Source organism: Quercus lobata, chromosome 1 (assembly GCF_001633185.2).
Source record: "Quercus lobata isolate SW786 chromosome 1, ValleyOak3.0 Primary Assembly, whole genome shotgun sequence".
NCBI lineage: Eukaryota > Viridiplantae > Streptophyta > Magnoliopsida > Fagales > Fagaceae > Quercus > Quercus lobata.
Genome location: NC_044904.1, coordinates 2,077,017 through 2,095,778, shown reverse-complemented (window position 1 = coordinate 2,095,778; position 18,762 = coordinate 2,077,017). Strand labels below are relative to the sequence as shown.

General features: G+C 35.7%; 4 protein-coding genes across 4 annotated transcripts; 2 read left to right on the top strand and 2 right to left on the bottom strand.

Moving 5' to 3' along the window:
• Window positions 1-839: 839 nt before the first annotated feature.
• On the top strand, window positions 840-8,119 carry LOC115973994 (beta-glucuronosyltransferase GlcAT14A). The gene is made up of 4 exons (XM_031094231.1): window positions 840-1,842; window positions 6,814-6,889; window positions 6,983-7,098; window positions 7,204-8,119. Exons 1-4 carry the CDS (start codon window positions 1,347-1,349, stop codon window positions 7,716-7,718), a joined length of 1,203 nt encoding a protein of 400 aa, XP_030950091.1. The 5' UTR covers window positions 840-1,346; the 3' UTR covers window positions 7,719-8,119.
• Window positions 8,120-8,912: 793 nt separating this feature from the next.
• On the top strand, window positions 8,913-11,025 carry LOC115973987 (pentatricopeptide repeat-containing protein At1g71060, mitochondrial-like). Its single transcript, XM_031094222.1, has one exon. It carries the CDS (start codon window positions 9,085-9,087, stop codon window positions 10,747-10,749), a length of 1,665 nt encoding a protein of 554 aa, XP_030950082.1. The 5' UTR covers window positions 8,913-9,084; the 3' UTR covers window positions 10,750-11,025.
• A 754-nt stretch (window positions 11,026-11,779) lies between these two features.
• Window positions 11,780-13,364, bottom strand: LOC115986357 (putative fasciclin-like arabinogalactan protein 20). Its single transcript, XM_031109672.1, has one exon. The coding sequence runs from the start codon at window positions 13,341-13,343 to the stop codon at window positions 12,060-12,062; it is 1,284 nt and encodes a 427-aa protein (XP_030965532.1). The 5' UTR covers window positions 13,344-13,364; the 3' UTR covers window positions 11,780-12,059.
• A 4,391-nt stretch (window positions 13,365-17,755) lies between these two features.
• LOC115993349 lies at window positions 17,756-18,531 on the bottom strand. Its single transcript, XM_031117459.1, has 3 exons — window positions 18,466-18,531; window positions 18,254-18,307; window positions 17,756-18,015 (listed from the first exon to the last, which is right to left on the bottom strand). Exons 1-3 carry the CDS (start codon window positions 18,473-18,475, stop codon window positions 17,756-17,758), a joined length of 324 nt encoding a protein of 107 aa, XP_030973319.1. The 5' UTR covers window positions 18,476-18,531.
• Window positions 18,532-18,762: the final 231 nt, after the last annotated feature.

The following is an 18,762-nucleotide window of genomic DNA, read 5'->3' as shown; positions in this document are numbered from 1 at the left end:
TATTTTATGTTGAATAACTCATTTGACACCAAAATTAAGAAGAAATTAGAGACACATGAGGTAAAATTGGATACTAATTGAGGATTTTAATTGAATTTTCTCTGAGTTTTGACTTTATATATATCTTTTTATTTTTTCTTCTAAAAAAAAGAACAGTTTTAACATGTTAGACCCTATGGTTCTCACAATGATGTAAATTCATGTATTTAAATTAAAAAAAAACTAACTTCTTGTATTTTGTGTTGAATAACTCATTTGGCACTAAAATTAAGAAGAAATTAGAGACACATAGAAAAATTTGGACACAGAATTCTAATTAGATTTTCTTTAAACTTTGACTTTGTTTATTTATATGGGTCCGGTTAATGTGTGCCCTTAACCATCTATTTTGGGAAAGTTTTTATGAGAAATTGAAAAAGCTGTCAAAACAGTGAATTACTTTTTTGTTTTTCCATAAAAAGTTTCCTATATCCTTATTTATATTTATATATGGAAAATCTTTAAGTTTTAGCATGTAGATCTCTTGATTCTTACAATAGTGTAAATTCATGTATTAAAATTAAAAAAAATTAATTTCTCGTATTTTGTATTGAATAACTCATTTAACACCAAAACGAAGAAGAAATATTTGGTATAAAATTGTATACTAATTGAGGATTTTAATTGGATTTTATCTTTGACTTTTTATATATATATATATATATGTATAAAATCTTATTTCACTTTTTTTTTACCACGCGCCTTAAGGGAGAGTGAGAGGGTTACACACTTACATCAAAACACTATTTGTACCTTTTATTTTTCATTGGGTTAACAAGAAAAAAAAAGTGTTCCTCACACCTCCTACTTATTCACATTGGCATTTTTGAAATCATGTTGTTGATGCATGCACATCGAACCCAAAATTGCAAATTACCAGTTTCAAATTCAGAAAGCCCCAAATCCAACCCCAGCATTCAAAGACAAAGACAAAGACAACAACCAACAAATACAAACTGTCCATAAATTCTTCAATTCTCACACAAAATCAAACCTGAAAAGTCCATTCTCCACCATTACTACACACACACATCAGTCAAGAGTCCCATATCAAACACCATAAACAGAATTAGAGAACCTTTCACTATCACATTTCGCACATTAACCAAATATACCAAATTTTTTTTCACACTTTTCACACATCAAAAAACAAAAAACAAAACACAAAAGCAAACCCATTTTTCCAATCTATCTCAGATTCACTTTCAGAAAACAAAAAACACAAAAAAAATCAAAATAAAAAACAAAACCAAACCCACCTCCCAAAACACAAAAACAAACCAAACCCAGAAAACCAAAACACCCAAATGGTTATGATGGGAGCTGAAAAACGATGGCTTTTCACTCTCTTCATAGCCGCATTACTCTCTCTCCTCCTCCTCCTCTTACTCACTTCTCTCTCAACCTTCACGTCCCCAAAGCCCTTCCCTTCCACAATCCACCATGGCTCTCACTACCCTCCTTCCTTCGCGTACTTCATCACCGGAAACAGCAACGACGGCGACCGGATCCTCCGGCTACTCCTCGCCGTCTACCACCCGCGCAACCGGTACCTCCTCCACCTCTCCGCCGAGTCCGCCGACGAAGAGAGGCGCCGCCTCGTTTCTCAGCTCAAATCGGTCCCGGCCATCCGGGTTTTCGGGAATGTCGATGTTGTCGGGAAGTCGGATCGGGTTACGTACATGGGTGCTTCGAAAATTGCGATAACTCTGCGCGCGGCGGCGATACTGTTGAGATTGGATGGTGGGTGGAATTGGTTTGTGACGTTGAGTGCACAGGATTACCCACTTGTCACTCAGGATGGTAATATGCCAAATTTGCCAATTCGGTAATCTCTAATGTTTGTGTATTTGTTTGCGTTTTTGGAGTATTGGGTTTTGGTTTTGGTTTTGGTTGTGTTTGTGTTTTGATTTTTTGGCAAAGTTGAGGAATTTACTTTGGTGGGTGTGTTTCCTCTTTTTTTACTGTTTTTTAGTACAAGTATTGATTGGTGGAGCTTTTAGTAAACATTATAAGATTGGTTTAAGTTCAACTAAGGTAGCAAATTCGGGGGTAAGGTTGCCTGTTAATCAACTTTCTTAGATAGCTCAGATTACGATTTTTTTTTAGTTCAATTAAGGGGGTAACAAAAGATTATGACTTTAATAGAATAGAATGAGCATAAACTATTTAGCTCGATAGGGGTGAATGCCTCTCGATTGCTCAGCAACTGAATCTGGCAAGTAAGGTTAGTTGACTTGTAGATTATACTGGTTATAGGCAAGTCCAAAGTTCTATGAAATTTTTGAATAGGCTAGCTTTCTATGAGAATCTTTAAGGACTTGGTTTCTGCAAATAGCTTAAAGGTGAGGACATGGTTGGGCCAAGTCTTCATAAGCTTAATTAAGTAGAAAGTTTCAACTATGCTAACAAAAGTTTATTGAATAGGAAGAGAAGTTGGGATTAAAGTTGATGTTTCTCTTGCTTTGTCTTTTTACTGTTGGGTAGTTTACTTGTGGATACATATGAATCCTTACCACACCGAAATGGCTTCCATTATATGGTATCAAACCAACAGCAATTCATACAAGATAATCTTCTAGTTGATAATTGGGCCAAAGAAGAAACTTTAATTTAATTAGTTTATTTTTATCTCTATCAAGATTTTTATTTATATTTAATTCAAAATTTGATTGTAATCACAATTTCTGTTGCAAAATAGTGTAATTCTATGCATACTGTTTTATTCCTAGAACTGAAACAAACTAGAAGTCTCAATTCCTATGACGCTTAGGGGATAAAATATATTCAGGAACAAGCAAATCATAATGCCTTTTGTCTGTATTTCTAGTCATTTTTTCATGCTGTGCAATGGATTCATTAAAATTCTTCTTATTCTTATCAATATAGACCCAGATTTTTTCTAGGCACCTTTTGATGAATTTGGCTACTCTTATGAACCAATGAAATATCTAAAAGTGTTTAATCTACTCACACATTCACCATAGCCGATTTTCATTTTGTAAGACAATTAGAGCTGATTTTTTGAAGCCTATCCTAGTGAAAGCCCTTATTATGTTGTTGAAATGATTAAAAAAGGAAAAAAAAAGTGATTTTGGTTCTGAGATGAATTTGGAATCAGTCAAAGGACTTTATGATGTGATTATGGTCCTCATATAATATCTGTTCCTAAAGCACATTAAATTATCAGCCTATGTAATTTGAAACTTATGTTGAAGACTTGAAGTCTTGCCCTTTGGTGAACCAATTCCACTTAAGCAAATGTATTTTTGCTAAGACACAGAGTATTGAATTGAGGCCATACGAACCATGCAATGGATGTTCAAGCACTTTGTTTTAAGTTTTTGCACATCACGTTCTTGAAACTCAGATTTTGTAAGATCTGGAGTGTTTTTTTTTTTTCTCCTGGAACTCCAGATATGAGTTGTTAAGATCTTGATTCTTGAGTGTGTTCTTGAACTTCAGATTCACTTGTGCTTTGGTTTGTAGATGCACAAGGTTTGTAGGCTATTTTGTGTGTATTATGGATGCAAAGTGCTTCTCCTACCTTTTACTGCCTGGAGTGTTATTTTTCAGAATTTTTTTAGTTTGCAGATCTTACAGCCACTTGTCCACGAGATCCCATGATTACTTTGTAGTTAAGTGTACTTGTGCAATAGTGTAGTTGGATGGGTGACCTCTTAGGAAGCCATCATGTTGCACCCCTCCTTTTCTGCATTGCAGTCCACTGTTTCAGGCCATGGTGATTATTCTCGCTTGCCCACAATAAATTTTCCAAGGTGTCTTGTTTTGGAAATAATATTTGTGATGCAGACCATCTGTTTTTTTAGAGCTGAGTTTTATTGACAAAATGGATATTTAGTATATGGTCAATCTACTAGTTATTTCTTGGGGTGTTGAAACTTATAATTTTGATGTCTCGACTTTTCTGATTTGTGTTGGATGTGAAGTGGTCAAATGTTGAGGTGGTCTTTGATATGCTGATGCCAATTTGGGTTGGTTTTCAAGAATATTTTTATCCGTGTTCTGTTCAGGAGCCCATTAGGTTTCTCTAGAACAGTATAAGTGTAAAACTGAAGCTTAGTTCACATAGGGACTTATTATGTCATCTATGCTCCCAAGGACATTAATTCTGATACATTTCTAATGCTAATGGGGTTAGGCTAAGTTTAGACTTGGTACTCAAGGGTGTTAATTCTGAAAATATTCTGAAATCAAGCATGTCCCGTAAAACATCAAATCTTATTTTCCCTAGTTGGACTGAAGATTTTATTTTGGTGCATTCCATTTGAACCACCATTTAATGGGTTGAGAGGCTTTAGTTTGTAGCATTGAATGAGTGGTATATTAGTTAATATACTATTTTGTTTTGTAGAGATTCGAGCGATATGGAACTTTGAAGTTTCTGAATGTATCTTTTGATTCTTTTGTCGCTTTAGAGCGTAGTTTATGGAGGGCTATCCTTTGGGCAAAGGAGTTTCCTGTCTAAGCAACAACAATAAGATAACAAGTTGATAGAATGCAGTGTTTAAGATACTGTCTTGTTGCTGTAGCTGAAATTTATCAAACGGAAAATAAAACATATTTTACAATATGTATATATTGGCATTTTGATATGTGACCTGAACCATATAGGACAAATTTTCCAATATATATATATTTTTTTGGAGGGTGGGGGAGGTACTCTAAGTCTGGAAAAGGATTAGTGAGTTGGTATCTGGTAAAACGTTGAAATCAAATGTAACTCCAATGATAAAAGCTGCATATTATCAATGCCGGTTCTGTCATGAAAAGTTTCCTCAAAGAGAGCTATATATCACTATGTGGTCTTGAGGATTTCTCTTTTCAATAAATTTTCCAAAAAAATGTACATCAATCTGTGGTCTAAAAGAACTTCTTGTCAATATCTTTGTGGAAAAAATGTATATTAATTTGTGGTCTTAAAAACTAGTCAATATGTTTGTCATGGCTGAAATCATAAATGAATGATTTTTGCAAGAGAGAGATGGATTTGTTGAAACTGTCCTGGGCGTTCTTAAAAGACTTTCTTTTCAATATGTTTGTTGAAACTGTCTATCAATCTGTTGTCTTAATACTTTTTTGTCAATATCTTCGTCCAAAAACTGTGTCTTAATCTGTGCTCTTAAAGACTTTTTTATCAATATTTTTTCTCTTGACTGTGAAGGTTAATGATTATCTTTGCAATAGAAAGGATTTTATTACTCATGGCTCCCTTACTTCTAATCTGAAGAGTTAGTTGCTAAAAGAGAACATATTCTGTTATATGATATCGTAGGATAAGGATGGAGCTGGAAATTTATAGATAGAGAACAGAAAATAGAGCAAGTACCTGCAAAGGCACTAATGGACTAATGAGAGATCCCAGGGCCCTCATCATATTTTTCATAAACCATTGCGGATTTAAGTTCTTGTCTTACTGAGAATGATGCAGGACAGAGGGTAAAACATAGATATAAGGGAAAAGAAAATTAGAATAGGACAAATCCTAGGCTTCGCCCCCTAGAATCTGCTGATTTTCCACCCTTTGTCCTGCATCAAAGAATATTATGATCTTAGAGATTTTCAAATCACCCACTTGATACCCAATTCTTTGAGCATATCTTGAGTTTAGGCACAAATGCATTATAACAGATAGCTGTCCTAGATCCTGATGCAAGTGATGGGTTCTCTTAGGCAAATTTTCCCCCCAAGTATTTGAGTCCTAGTGAGGCAAGAATTCACCTCTTTTTCTCTGAGTGTACGGATAGAATTTTCTATTTTTTTCTTGATCATTGTACTTTCCATGTATAATTTTTGTATACCTGTTGTATTACCTGTGTACATGGATGGCAGGACAAAGGGTAAAACATAGATATAAGGGAAAAGAAAATAAGAATAGGAGTATAGGACAAATCCTAGGCTTCACCCCCTAGAATCTGCTGATTTTCCACCCTTTGTCCTGCATCTAAGAATGTTATGATCCTAGAGATTTTCAAATCACCCACTTGATACCCAATTCTTTGAGCATATCTTGAGTTTAGGCACAAATACATTATAACAGATAGCTGTCCTAGATCCTGATGCAAGTGATGGGTTCTCTTGGGCAAATTTTTCCCCCAAGTATTTTAGTCCTAGTGAGGCAAGAATTCACCTCTTTTTCTGTGAGTGTATGGATAGAATTATCTATTTTTTACTTGATCATTGTACTTTCCATGTATAATTTTTTTGTACCTGTTGTATAACTTGTGTACATGGATGGAATTTTTTTTTTCAAAGAATTATCTATCTTCCTTTGAGATTGGAATTGATTGTTCTGTCCCAAAGTTTTCCTAGGGAGCTCGTGGCTTATTGATTTTTCAAGTTTTATGGTATTATAACCCTGGCATGTGTCCTCAACTAAATATATCCTTCAAGGTGTAACATACTACATTGTATGTTGGTGCTCCTTATATCTCATCTCCATCCCAAACGGTCCAAAAGAATAATAAGTGAGTTTCTCACAGACCGGGAGTATGGGGTCTCGCCCGGAAGCGGGTAGGGTGCTACTATGGTCACGCCCAGGTAGGAAAGCCACACTGGTCGCCCCCCCTTTACCCATTTTTTTTTAACCAAAAAAAAAAAAAAAAATACTACATTGTAACAGCATTCTCTAAACTATCCTGGGCATTTTTCTCTTATTTTGTCAATATCTCTCTTAATTTTTTTTTGCTTGTCCAGTTTTTCTTCATAGTTGATTCTTATGTTCTGATGAAGGCTTCTGTTTGCTACTTTCAGACCTGTCCCATGTGTTCTCCTCTGTCAGTAGAGACCTCAATTTCATTGATCACACCAGTGACCTTGGATGGAAAGAGTAGGCAAACCCTTTTCACTAATTTTAGTAGCTAATTTGGAAGGGCTTAAACTTAGTCCAATCTAAATTATGTTGGTCTAATTTTTGGTGCAGATCTCAAAGGTTTCATCCCATTGTAGTTGACCCAGGTTTATATTTAGCCAGGAGGAGTCAAATTTTTCATGCCACAGAGAAGCGTAAAACACCTGATGCTTTCAAAGTATTCACAGGCAAAGTCTATTCTCTATATTAGGCTATTTATGCAACAAAAAATTTACTGTATGGATGTGCATTATACTTGTGGGAATACTATATTCAATTATCTTACTTTGCAGGTTCCCCATGGGTCATCCTGAGTCGATCCTTCCTGGAATATTGCATACTTGGTTGGGATAACCTACCCCGTACCCTTCTCATGTACTTTACCAATGCAGTGTTGTCTGAAGAAGGATACTTTCACTCTCTCATTTGCAATTCACCAGAGTTTATGAACACGACTGTGAACAGTGATTTGAGATATATGATCTGGGATAATCCCCCGAAGATGGAACCCCACTTCCTCAATATCTCTGATTTCAATCAAATGATCGAAAGTGGAGCTGCGTTTGCTAGACAATTCCGTAAAGGTGACCCTGTGTTGGACATGGTTGATGAAAAGATTCTAAAGCGTGGGCGTAACCAAGCTGTCCCGGGAGCATGGTGCTCTGGGAGGAAGAGGTGGTGGATGGATCCTTGCTCCCAATGGGGTGATGTCAATGTTATGAAGCCTGGGTTTCAAGCGAAGAAGTTTGAAGAGACCATCACAGGCCTTGTTGATGACTGGAATTCACAGTTGAATCAGTGCAAATGAAGATGCCCAAGTCAAAGAAAAATCTTTTGAAATGAGGTGCATTTTGTGTGCTTCTGAAATCCTGACCAGTTTGAAGACTGACATCAGTTTGAGGTGCATTCTTTGGAAATTGAGCCTAAGTTGTTTCAAGTTCTACGGCCAGAGGCTTTACTAGTGTTTATAGCAGGGCAGAGTTGAATGGAAGCAAGTGAATTCACTTGAGGTTTTGGGCTGTACTACAGCTTGGGGGCTAGTATTATTTTAGAGCCACTAAGCCTTTCAATCAATAAGAGGATCTCCCTCTCTGTGCTGCCATTTGCATGCTGTTGTATGTTCTACCAGTCATCACATTGTATTGCGCACTCTTTGAATGCTATAGTAGAAGTTCATTCTTTGAATTCCAATTTATTTTATTGATTTCATCTCTCACTCTCTCTCTCTCTCTCTCTCTCTCAAAGCGACCTCTAGGTTTTTAATGGCTAGAAGAGAGGAAGTGTGAAAAACGAGCAGCAGAAGCAGTTGTTACATTTGATGGCTTCTCATTGATTCCTAAGCGAAGTTTAATTGGGAATGTTGTCACCATAAATTTGGTTTTAGTCTCACAGTCAATTTCGGCTACATGTCTAAAGAGAATACTTGTAACAAAAAATGTATCCACAACAGTTTTTCAAAATTGTGATGTCATGTATTAGAATAAGTGGAACTAGAAGTGATATTATTGATGAGCTCAAGTGAAAGCGAAGTTTCAATTACAATTTTCAACATAGCAGTTGTGAAAAAAAACCTAGAATATGTTATATGTTATAAAAGTTGAAAAAGATTAGAATATGTTATATGATATAAAAGAGTTTTGTTAAATCTTTCTGAACTAGCCAAAATCCTTAATTTAGTGGTAATGTCTAGTTTCAACTCTCCATTATAAGAACTATGATTCAAATTCTCATCTCCTACTCTTTGAAACAAGTAAATTATTAATTTAAAATTGTCATAACATGAAGAGCTCACCATTCTCCCTTATGTTTTAATGTGCTTTGATTATCAATTAATCAAGTCAATTTTCAAAAATAGAGTTAGGATTTCAATATATATTATATTATTATGGTTTGTGTAGAGAAGTGTAGCTTTTATGTATTCGTTAAGGAAGCTTTAAAAGGATTATACTGGTATTGATACTAACAAATATTAATGAAAATATTTGTTAGGATCATACCTAGGGTGACTTGATTCCTTATAAAAACCCTAAAAACCGCATTATAAACTTTTAACTACAGGAGCCTATTATTATTATTTACACTATCAGAGTTTCAACTCTTCCCGCCGGAACAAACTCTCATCAACAAACTCATCTCCTCTTCATTGGTTTCATTCAGGCCTCGTTGTTTCTCAAATGGGTCTCTCTCGGTTCCTCAGTTTTCTACCAAAACCATCCAAAAGACTACACTCTAATCCCTTGCTTCTTTTCCTTATCATTCCAGCAACTCAAACTGTTCTCACTAGATCACTCACTAGTGATTCTTTCAGCACACTCAAAGACCAAACTTTCCTCCAAAATTCAAAACCTCAAATTGAAACTCAACGTGGGTCTTTGCCAAAATACTTTCTTGGCATTCACAGACCGTTCCATGATGGTGCAGGCCAAGTGTTTGATGAAATGAATGACAAGGACCCCGATGTTATTTTAAGCAATAGAGTCCATGAAGACGCTGAAAAAGTTTGTAAATTACTAACAAAAGGCTCTAATTCTTCTATAGAGGCCGTTCTCGATGGTGCCAAGGTTGAAGTATCGCCGGAGCTGGTTGTGGAGGTCTTGAAGAAGCTGAGCAATGCAGGTAGTCTTGCATTATCTTTCTTTCAGTGGGCTGAGAAGAAACAGGGGTTTAAATATAGTAATGAGAGTTATAATGCTTTGATTGAGGCTCTGGGTAAGATCAAACAGTTCAAGGTGGTATGGAATTTAGTTAGTGATATGAAGCGTAAAGGGCTGTTGAGTAAAGAGACATTTGCGTTGATTTCACGGAGATATGCTAGATCGAGGAAGGTTAAAGAAGCTGTAGATGCTTTTGAGAAGATAGAGAAGTTTGGAATGAAGTTGGAAGTGTCAGATTATAATAGATTGATTGATACTTTGAGCAAATCAAGAAATGTTGAGAAAGCACAAGAGGTGTTTGATACAATGAAGAACAGAAGGTTTGTACCGGATATTAAGTCATACACAATTCTGTTGGAGGGTTGGGGTCAAGAACAAAAGTTATTGAGGTTGAATGAGGTTTATAGGGAGATGAGAGATGAAGGGTTTGAACCTGATGTTGTGACATATGGTATAATTATCAATGCGCATTGTAAGGCAAGGAAATATGATGAAGCACTTGAGTTGTTCCGTGAAATGGAATCAAAAAATTGCAAGCCAAGTCCGCATATATTTTGTACTTTGATTAATGGATTGGGTTCTGAGAGGAGGTTGAGCGAAGCAATTGAGTTTTTTGAACAATCCAAGGCTTATGGTTTTGTACCGGAGGCACCCACTTACAATGCTCTTGTGGGGGCTTACTGTTGGTCAATGCGGATGTATGATGTGCATAGGGTGGTTGATGAGATGAGAAAATGTGGTGTTGGTCCAAATTCTCGAACCTATGACATAATCTTACATCACTTGATAAAGGCTCGGAGAACCCAAGAAGCTTACTCCGTTTTTCAGAGAATGAGTAATGACCCAGGCTGTGAGCCAACTGTGAGTACGTATGAGATCATTGTGAGGATGTTTTGTAATGTGGAGCGAGTTGATATGGCAATAAGGGTTTGGGATCAGATGAAGACCCAAGGAGTCCTTCCTGGAATGCACATGTTCTCTACATTGATCAACAGCTTGAGCCATGAGAACAAGTTAGATGATGCTTGCAAATACTTTCAGGAGATGTTAGATAAGGGCATTCGGCCTCCAGCCCATATGTTTAGTAAACTAAAACAAGCTCTTCTTGATGAGGGGAGGGAGGATACCGCTCTAATTTTGGCTCAGAAGATTGATAAACTACGAAAAGCTCCACTGGTTCGTTAAGATGAATGAAGGATTCCAAGAGCTATTGATTATTTGTTTCATGATGAAATGGAGTTCGGCAGAGAACCCAGCTGCAGAACTTATCAGCCCCGTTCTCAGGATATAAATCTGCTATTTGATAACAATCTTCATCTCCATAATCTAAATCTGCTATTTACTGATCAATATTCCTCTCCATGTGTATTACTATGACCCTAAATTTTGAAGGTTGTATAATTTCTATTTGTTTCACTGGTATAGAATGTTAAATGCAACCAATATCTCTTTGTTGTGTCCTGGCTATTGAGAAAGTGAACCTTAGTCAAATTTATATCATTCATAACTGCAGATATTGTTTTTGTGTTTTGGGGGGAGGGGAATTCAGTTGTACATCTGCAGTGGTAGAGCTCTCTGTCTCATTAATAGGAAGCCCTGCCCTCAAACCAGTGATTTCACTTAACAGCAACAGTTAATTCTCAGTAAACATGGGTTTAGAAGGGCCTGGAAATCTCACGAGGCACCACTGTGTTAGTCAGAGTTCAGGTTACACTTTAATATTTTGGTAGTAGTGCAGCAGTGGAACATGGGAACCAAGTAGATGGTTAAAAATTGGTAATAATGTGGTAGTGAGAACAGGAGGCTGCCCAGGCGGCAATTTGACAAAATCTAAAGGAAGCAGTCTGATATTGACCGAATTCTACAGAACAATCTGTAGCACTTTACTGTTTAGGATTCATATCACCAGAGAAAGAAATCACTGTGCTGGGTGACAGTATTGTGCTGTTGGTGAGATTGTGCAATCTATGATGATGGGAGACTAAATGAGAATGATCTACCTATAATAGATCATGCACTGGATTATATTAGTGGGCATGAAAAACATTCTGCATGTCCTACACAGCTATGTCATTCTATGTGATAAGACTCTTGAATCTTGCGTACTCTACTAACTACTTAAAAGTTATCAAATCTGTGGATCATGTAAGTGTGTTTCCAGTTAAACCAATTCAATTATAGAGAAACTGACTGAAAAAGTAAAAGACATTCAAGATGAAGAAATACAACTGATCTTATTTTCTAAAAAAATGTTTTTACATCTTCTCAACTGAAGCCCTTCATTTACATCAGATATACACCCTTAGAGGCACAATCTAGTACAGTCAAACGTCTCAAACACATTACATCACAATACTAGAAGTATACTACTTCGTGCACCTAGACTGAGACAGTGAATTAGAGTACTTATGGTAATATTGGTAAGCATTCCAACCATTACAAAAACAAAAGCCACAATGAAACAGAGAAGCAAAAGCTATCAACAACATTATGACCTAATGAAAAACAGAAAAGTGGTAGTGTTCTACAGCATGTGCCTCAAAACCATCACCATTTCTAGATGAAGAATTCTCATTTTCTATTTGCTCTGGCACCGCAGGTGCATAATCTGTCATTGGCTCAGTTTGCACTGGCACTTCAGCTGAATTTTCATCCAAGTCATAATCTGTCATTTGCTCTGCATGCATTGGCACCTCAGCTGAAGATTCAATTGATTGGTATGTTGACTTTGGCTCCTCTGCCGGAGGTTCTGCCTCTTGCACTTTTGGATTTGCCACCTCTGCTGGAGGACCCGGCTCTTGAACTGTCTCCATTGGTGGCTCAAAAACATCAACAACGCCATGAACAACAAGCCAATTACTGAAATACATGTCGGGATAGATAACCGGAACATCATTGAGCAAAAGCATGCCAAGGGACCGAGTGACATTAATGGTGAACCCTTCGGAATAAGTCCTCAACAGCGTGCCATCTTCCAAATTCACCAGATCACCCCATGAAAGCCTGCAAGGCACGACGTGGCGATGAAAGAACGACGACAAGTACTCGCTGAAGCTACCGTAATGACCCTCTATCACTTCGTTGGCCGGCGCAAACACAGTCAACATAGGAGCCTTTTCTTCTGACCCAAGAAACTGAATATCAAGAAACGAAGCCATAATAGAGCACCCATTGGTTCTCATTGCCGCGCAAGCTTCGCGGAACGAATAAGCACCCAAAGAAGCCACTGATGATTCGCTATGAGGCATGGATGCAAGACATTCAAGATTGTGACTTTGTCTCCAGAATCGCTTTGAAAACCGAAAATAGGGGTTAAAGAACTTGTCAATTCCGAAGATTATCAATGACCCATCATCGTATACAGGCTGCCCGCGAACTGTAACATTGTTTAAGGAGACGTAGTCATCGGAAGACGAAGCAGTGACGATAAGCGAGTGTCTTGGGAGGACCGTCAAGATCTTGGCGCCTACAGGGAGGGACTTGAGGCTTTGGAAGGTGAAAGTGAGAGGGAGGAGGTGGTATTGGATTAGAGAAAGAGGAGGCTGGCCTAAGCGATGGAAGGCGGCGTCGATGGGGGCGAAGATGGTGAGGGATGGAGAGTGTGGGAGCAGGGTATGTGAGGCTAGTTCAAGAGTTAGTGCCATGGAAGTGTAGCCGGAATCAGAGAGAATCTCGACCGCTTTGAGGATGGGTTCGGACGGGACTGCGGAGGAGAGAGAGAAGGGAGAGAGAATGAGGAGGAAGAGGAGGAGGTGAGAGTTTAGGACTGAGGAAGCCATTGATGAAAGATTTTAGTTCTGGTTCTGCTTACAGGGTCTCTGTGTGTAAAAACAGAGTGGAAATGTTAATTTATTTTGTTAATTTTTTTTGGCGGGAAGGATTGTACACGTGGCAGGTTGGTGTTTGTGGGGTGGAGGGGTAGTTAGACAGTTACTACGAAATGACGGAAATAGCCCTGGTGGTTTTTTTCAATTATAAAGATATAGGAATACAAGAATGTATAAAGCTAAAAGAATGTAAAGTTACATAGTTGAACTTTGTTTGGTTGTGCAATATTTCTGGTCAGCTAGCAAAATGAGTGATCAAGTTCTATCTCATGAGAAATTTTGAGGAAAATGAACTGATATGATTGATCAATATTTTATTTCATTAGTTTGAATTCTCTGATTTTGATAATTCAGAATCTGTTTCAGAAACCAGAAATTAGTAGCTAGGCTAGGCATTACCATAAACTTGGAGGCTGTAATGATCATACAGCAAAGAGAAATTATTGAGGCCTAAAACATTTTGGTTGTGTTAAAATTTTTATACCAGTGAAAAAAATTTATACAAATCAAATAATGAATCAGAACAGCCTAGGTTGTGAAGAGTTTTTGTTAAAAATCACACAATGAATGCTGCCTATTTTGGGGTCATTTCCAAAGAATTGCTTCAAAGTGAAGTTAAGGAATTATGAAACTTGTTAGTAGGAAGTTCTTGTGGTATCTCTATTGCTGTCACAAAACAATATTTGCAGAGAAAGAAAACTTATATGCGAACTTATTCTTCTTATTGAAAAATTTAGTACAGAATAAAAAATAAATGTTTTTTTTTTTTTTTTGAAATTAAGAAAAAAAATTATCAACTTACATCTTAATAAATAACTAAATTGAAATGTTTAAAAAGAAAATTATGGTGTTGTTTCTTTTATTAATTCAGGGCTCAAACCATTCCTTATGGGAACAATAGCCCTCACAAGTCACAACTCAAAAGCTCTCCAAGAGAGATGTTTTTGTCAACATTAAAAAGACGTTAGCTTTAGTTTTCATGTATTAACTTAGTGCCTTTAAAATTTTTGTTCTTGAACAGTTAATTTGTGGTCCTTCCAAACATGATATCTTGGTTCTGTGCCTGACCACATATGAATCTTCCCTCACTGAGAACTGCAATCTCCAATTGTTGTCTCCAAAATTCTTTGGACCAATAGCATTTTGTTTGATTGCATAGGGTGTCCCCATAGACGGTACTACTTGTTTAGGGGCTTGATGAGATGCTTGTTTTGCTTGTTTGGGGGCTTCTATTGTTTTAGGAGCTTGAAGACCTTGTTAAGGTGCCTGTTTAGCTTGTTGAGGGGCTTCTATTTTTTTAGGTGCCTGAAGAGCTTGTTGAGGGGCTTTTATAATTTTATTGTTTTAGGAGCCTGATGAGCTTGTTGAGGCACAACATTCGGTCATGGGCTTGAGTAGCAGACTTACTACATCTTGGAGAGAGAGAGTTACATTTCTATTACACATCAATACCATATAAAAAAAAATATACATAACAAGTTAAAATAGAAGTGTAAACATAGGTTTTTAAGCAGTTCATACCAAATAAATCCATCATTTTTCTTGCATATGAAGATCAATTGGCAAAAACCCTATTTACAAAGAACGATTAGATTTGTTGGTATTTGTTGTTTTCCAAAACATTTGTACTTGTATTGCAATTGTAACTGATTGTTCCATTAAATTTACAGTAACATTTGTGAGTGACATACTATTGCCGGTAATTTTACTGATGGCTGCTGAATTTATACTACATATATTATGGATTGACACCTAACTTTTTTCATATCCGGATAAGGTGACAATTATGAGTAATGTAAACATTCTCAACAATCTGAGCTACTATTGATATCGCGTTTTAACTTACTACTAACGATTTGTCACATCAACAAGTATCAAATTTTGTCTTTTCTTTCTTGTCCGTTGACTTTCTCTTGAATTATAGTACTCTCATGATTTATTCTCATATGAATCCATAATTTATTCTCACATGATTTAATCTGATCATGTGAATTAATAATTAATTCCATTTTTATGGTGCATTATGATTTATGCATAATAACTTAGCAATTCTAATAAATTTTGTATCACTTAACTTATTGTTATGAATTTATTGTATTAGCAATCTTCCATTTGTTTTGAAATAAAACAAAATACTCCTTGTTCAACGGGAAAGATTTAAGATTTCATGTATTTAACTAAGGCATCTGTAATGTCATGTAACTCATGTCATTTAAAATCTAACTAGTTGCAAATTCATGCAATGCGTGAAAAATTATAATTATTTTGAGATGTGGTATAATATATAATTTATTTTTTAAATTTTATTGTAAATAATTTGCTTTCTTTAAAAATTAAATGTAGGGACTGAATTTGGATTGGACCTAGTGTAGGATTGTGTTTAAGCCTAACAAGCCCAAACAATGAATTTATAGAGCGTGGATGAAAGAACTAGTTTTATTCCAAAAGATGGACAATAAAAATTGCTGAACTAAGATTATAGAACACAAGTAAATAAGAAAATCTATCCTCGGCACGGCTTGAGGAGCTTAAGTTATAATATCCAGTATTTGGACAAAGCTACAAGAGTTCACTGTATTCTTACAAAGATTTCTTGATTTTTTCGATCCCCTTTTTTAGGTCACCTTCCTGTGCTATATATTACAATTTTGGTGTTATCCCTATCATGCACGTGTAGGTTGGATTCTAGGAGTTCCTTCTTGTCCCATCCAATACATCCCAGAGCCATCAAATAGTAGCTGTAAGGCTGCTGGGTCACTGTTCAGGTATCACCTCCACATTAATGCGGCCAGAGAGTTAGTTGGGAGGCATTTAATGTGGAGGTAGCAGCTTTTGAAGATATTTTTTGGCTCCCTTTACTTACCCCTTGTCCAATGTCCAACTCCTAATTGTAATGTAACTTTGAAGAAGGTCTAGGGTGATATGATACTCCTACTAACCTTGGATCCTTGTTCCCGAGATGGCTTTTCTCCTTGGACATTCGTTGGACTTATCTTGTACTATCTTTATTTTTCTCTTTATACCATTCCCCTTATAACCTTATTTGACCATCCTCAGATTAGCTAATGTCCTCAGATTGGGCCATAGGCCCAATTCGTATAGCCTTAATAGTACCACCTAACTAACTGGGCCCCACATTAAACAATTTCTAAAAGTAACTCTTATCTCTCTATTTATACAAATATATAATTTTATAATTTTTGGTGTTTTTGACTGATATTATTATTTTTTGAAGTGGTCCATATTCATCTAATTATTGTTAGTTTGCATTTTATTTTCCAGATTTTTGTATACAACTAAATTTTCTAAGTTTCAAATTTATTATTCAAATTTCTCATTCTCATAAGGAGATTATTATGATAATAAAAGCCTATCATATAATTACAATTGATATTACTCAACTAATTAGTACTCTTGACCCAAACTTGTCTCCAACCAAGGTGTTTATATTACATATATTTTCTATTATAAGTTACATTTAGGTTCAAGAATGTGGCAATGATAGTGAAAAGAGATGGTTATTTCATGATTGATAAGTTATAATTAGTTTTGAGAATGAGCATAATGCATTATTGCATACATTTACGTAAGTATTTTTTGAAGAAATAATTGAAAGAAAATAATGACATGGACATGCATGTAGCTCAACAAATTCAACTTTTAGATATTATATATAAATTATATCATCCACGTTTGATATGATTTTTATTGGAAAAGCTATTCTACACTTATAAAAAATAAAAACATTCATACAAAGACAAATGTTTAGCCAACTTCATTTATATATTTAGGTGCAGCACCAAACAAAGTTCACCATCAATGCTATGTAATGTGTGTGTGTTTATTTCTCCAAAAAAAAAAAAAACTCACAAATCAAACTCACGCTTCCACAAATTACACTCATAAACTCAAATTAACCCAAAGAAAAAAAAAGGAATTTGTTGTTGTTCAATATTGAATCAAGCTATCAGTTTCCCTTTCTAAAAAACACATCAATGATTTACATCCCGCTAAGAAACCAGTTTTACATATTGTCAAGCACACATACTGCACAATATTCCCATATTTGACTATACTGCTCAGTCTCACTAATTATCAAATATAAATAATCGTGTAAAGTCATAAGAAAATAAAATATTAATAGCATTACCACACTAGAAACCGAGAGACTTCCAAAAATTCATAGATAAAGAACACCCCAATTATAATCCAAAACTATAAGAAAACTCCAATTACATTGGAAAAAATTTTAGGTCATTCATAATAAATTCTACCATAAATTTAATAAGTACATCCCAGTCCCGTAATAAATCTGAGAAGAAAAAACACCGTTCTTCGTGGTATGAGAATACCTAAGAATTACTTTAAAGAGTATGCTTTGGTTTATCTCCCTTCTTTAAAGCACAAAACCTAGTTACCAAAAATTCCTCAATCTCTCTGTTCTCATCACTTAAGTAATAATTAGCCCCACGAGTCTTGATAAAACTGGTCATAGACTTGCAAGCACGAGGATCTGGTTTAGCGAAGGCATAAAAAATGGCCATAATAGGAACCTCTTTAGCATAACGGCGACCACGCTCGTAGGCATTCTCAAGCATTTCCCTTATTTCTTCATCGGTTGCCACTGTCACAACTCACAACACGAAAGTTTTGACAACATAATCCAAACAAAACCGAATGATTTTTTTTTTTTTTTTCCAAATATATCATATGAGATTTTTAAGATACGTAAATTTGTTCCCTCTAATGATTCAAATTCGGTTTAAATAAAAACAATTCCCTTATTAACATTAATACATTATAATTTGTTATTAAAAAAATTGCATATATAATTTTTTATGCCCATATATAGATGCACTTACTCCTCTTCGGTCTATTAGTAGTAAAACGACCTCCCATTCGTGCATAACTCCAACCTGTAAAACAAAGAAGACATTAATTATATGAACTTAGCTATATATGCAAATTCTTAGATATAAAACCTTCTTCGAATTGAAGAAATTAAAGTACAAAACCAGACGTATATGATAGAATCATCACACCCCAATTTTTTAAAACAAAACCCATTACTAACCTCCACCCATTGATTTGAGAATATTAATGTTGAGATCGAGAGAGACGGCCAATTACCAGATTTGAGATGTTATAGCTTTGAGTGCAGAGCAGAACCCTGTTTTATAGTTTTTACTATAGTTCTTTCCTTAGGTTAGACTTCCTTTTAAAATAGGATTCGAATTCCTAAAAATAAATAATAATAACAAAATTTAAAAAAAAAAAAAAAAAAGCACTATTCGTACATTCCACTGGGTAAATATGAGAAATTTATATATAGAAACAAAAAATTTGAGAATTGTTGATAACTTTCTTTTTC

Bases quoted from the DNA above. Each gene is read 5' to 3' on its own strand.
- LOC115993349 (XM_031117459.1), bottom strand. The intron at 18,016-18,253 runs GTAAGTGCATCT...GAGTTGTGACAG, and splicing joins TACTAATAGACCGAAGAGGA to TGGCAACCGATGAAGAAATA.
- LOC115986357 (XM_031109672.1), bottom strand. From the start codon at position 13,343: ATGGCTTCCTCAGTCCTAAACTCTCACCTCCTCCTCTTCCTCCTCATT.
- LOC115973987 (XM_031094222.1), top strand. From the start codon at position 9,085: ATGGGTCTCTCTCGGTTCCTCAGTTTTCTACCAAAACCATCCAAAAGA.
- LOC115973994 (XM_031094231.1), top strand. From the start codon at position 1,347: ATGGTTATGATGGGAGCTGAAAAACGATGGCTTTTCACTCTCTTCATA. The intron at 6,890-6,982 runs GTAGGCAAACCC...TTTTTGGTGCAG, and splicing joins AGTGACCTTGGATGGAAAGA to ATCTCAAAGGTTTCATCCCA. The intron at 7,099-7,203 runs GCAAAGTCTATT...CTTACTTTGCAG, and splicing joins TGCTTTCAAAGTATTCACAG to GTTCCCCATGGGTCATCCTG.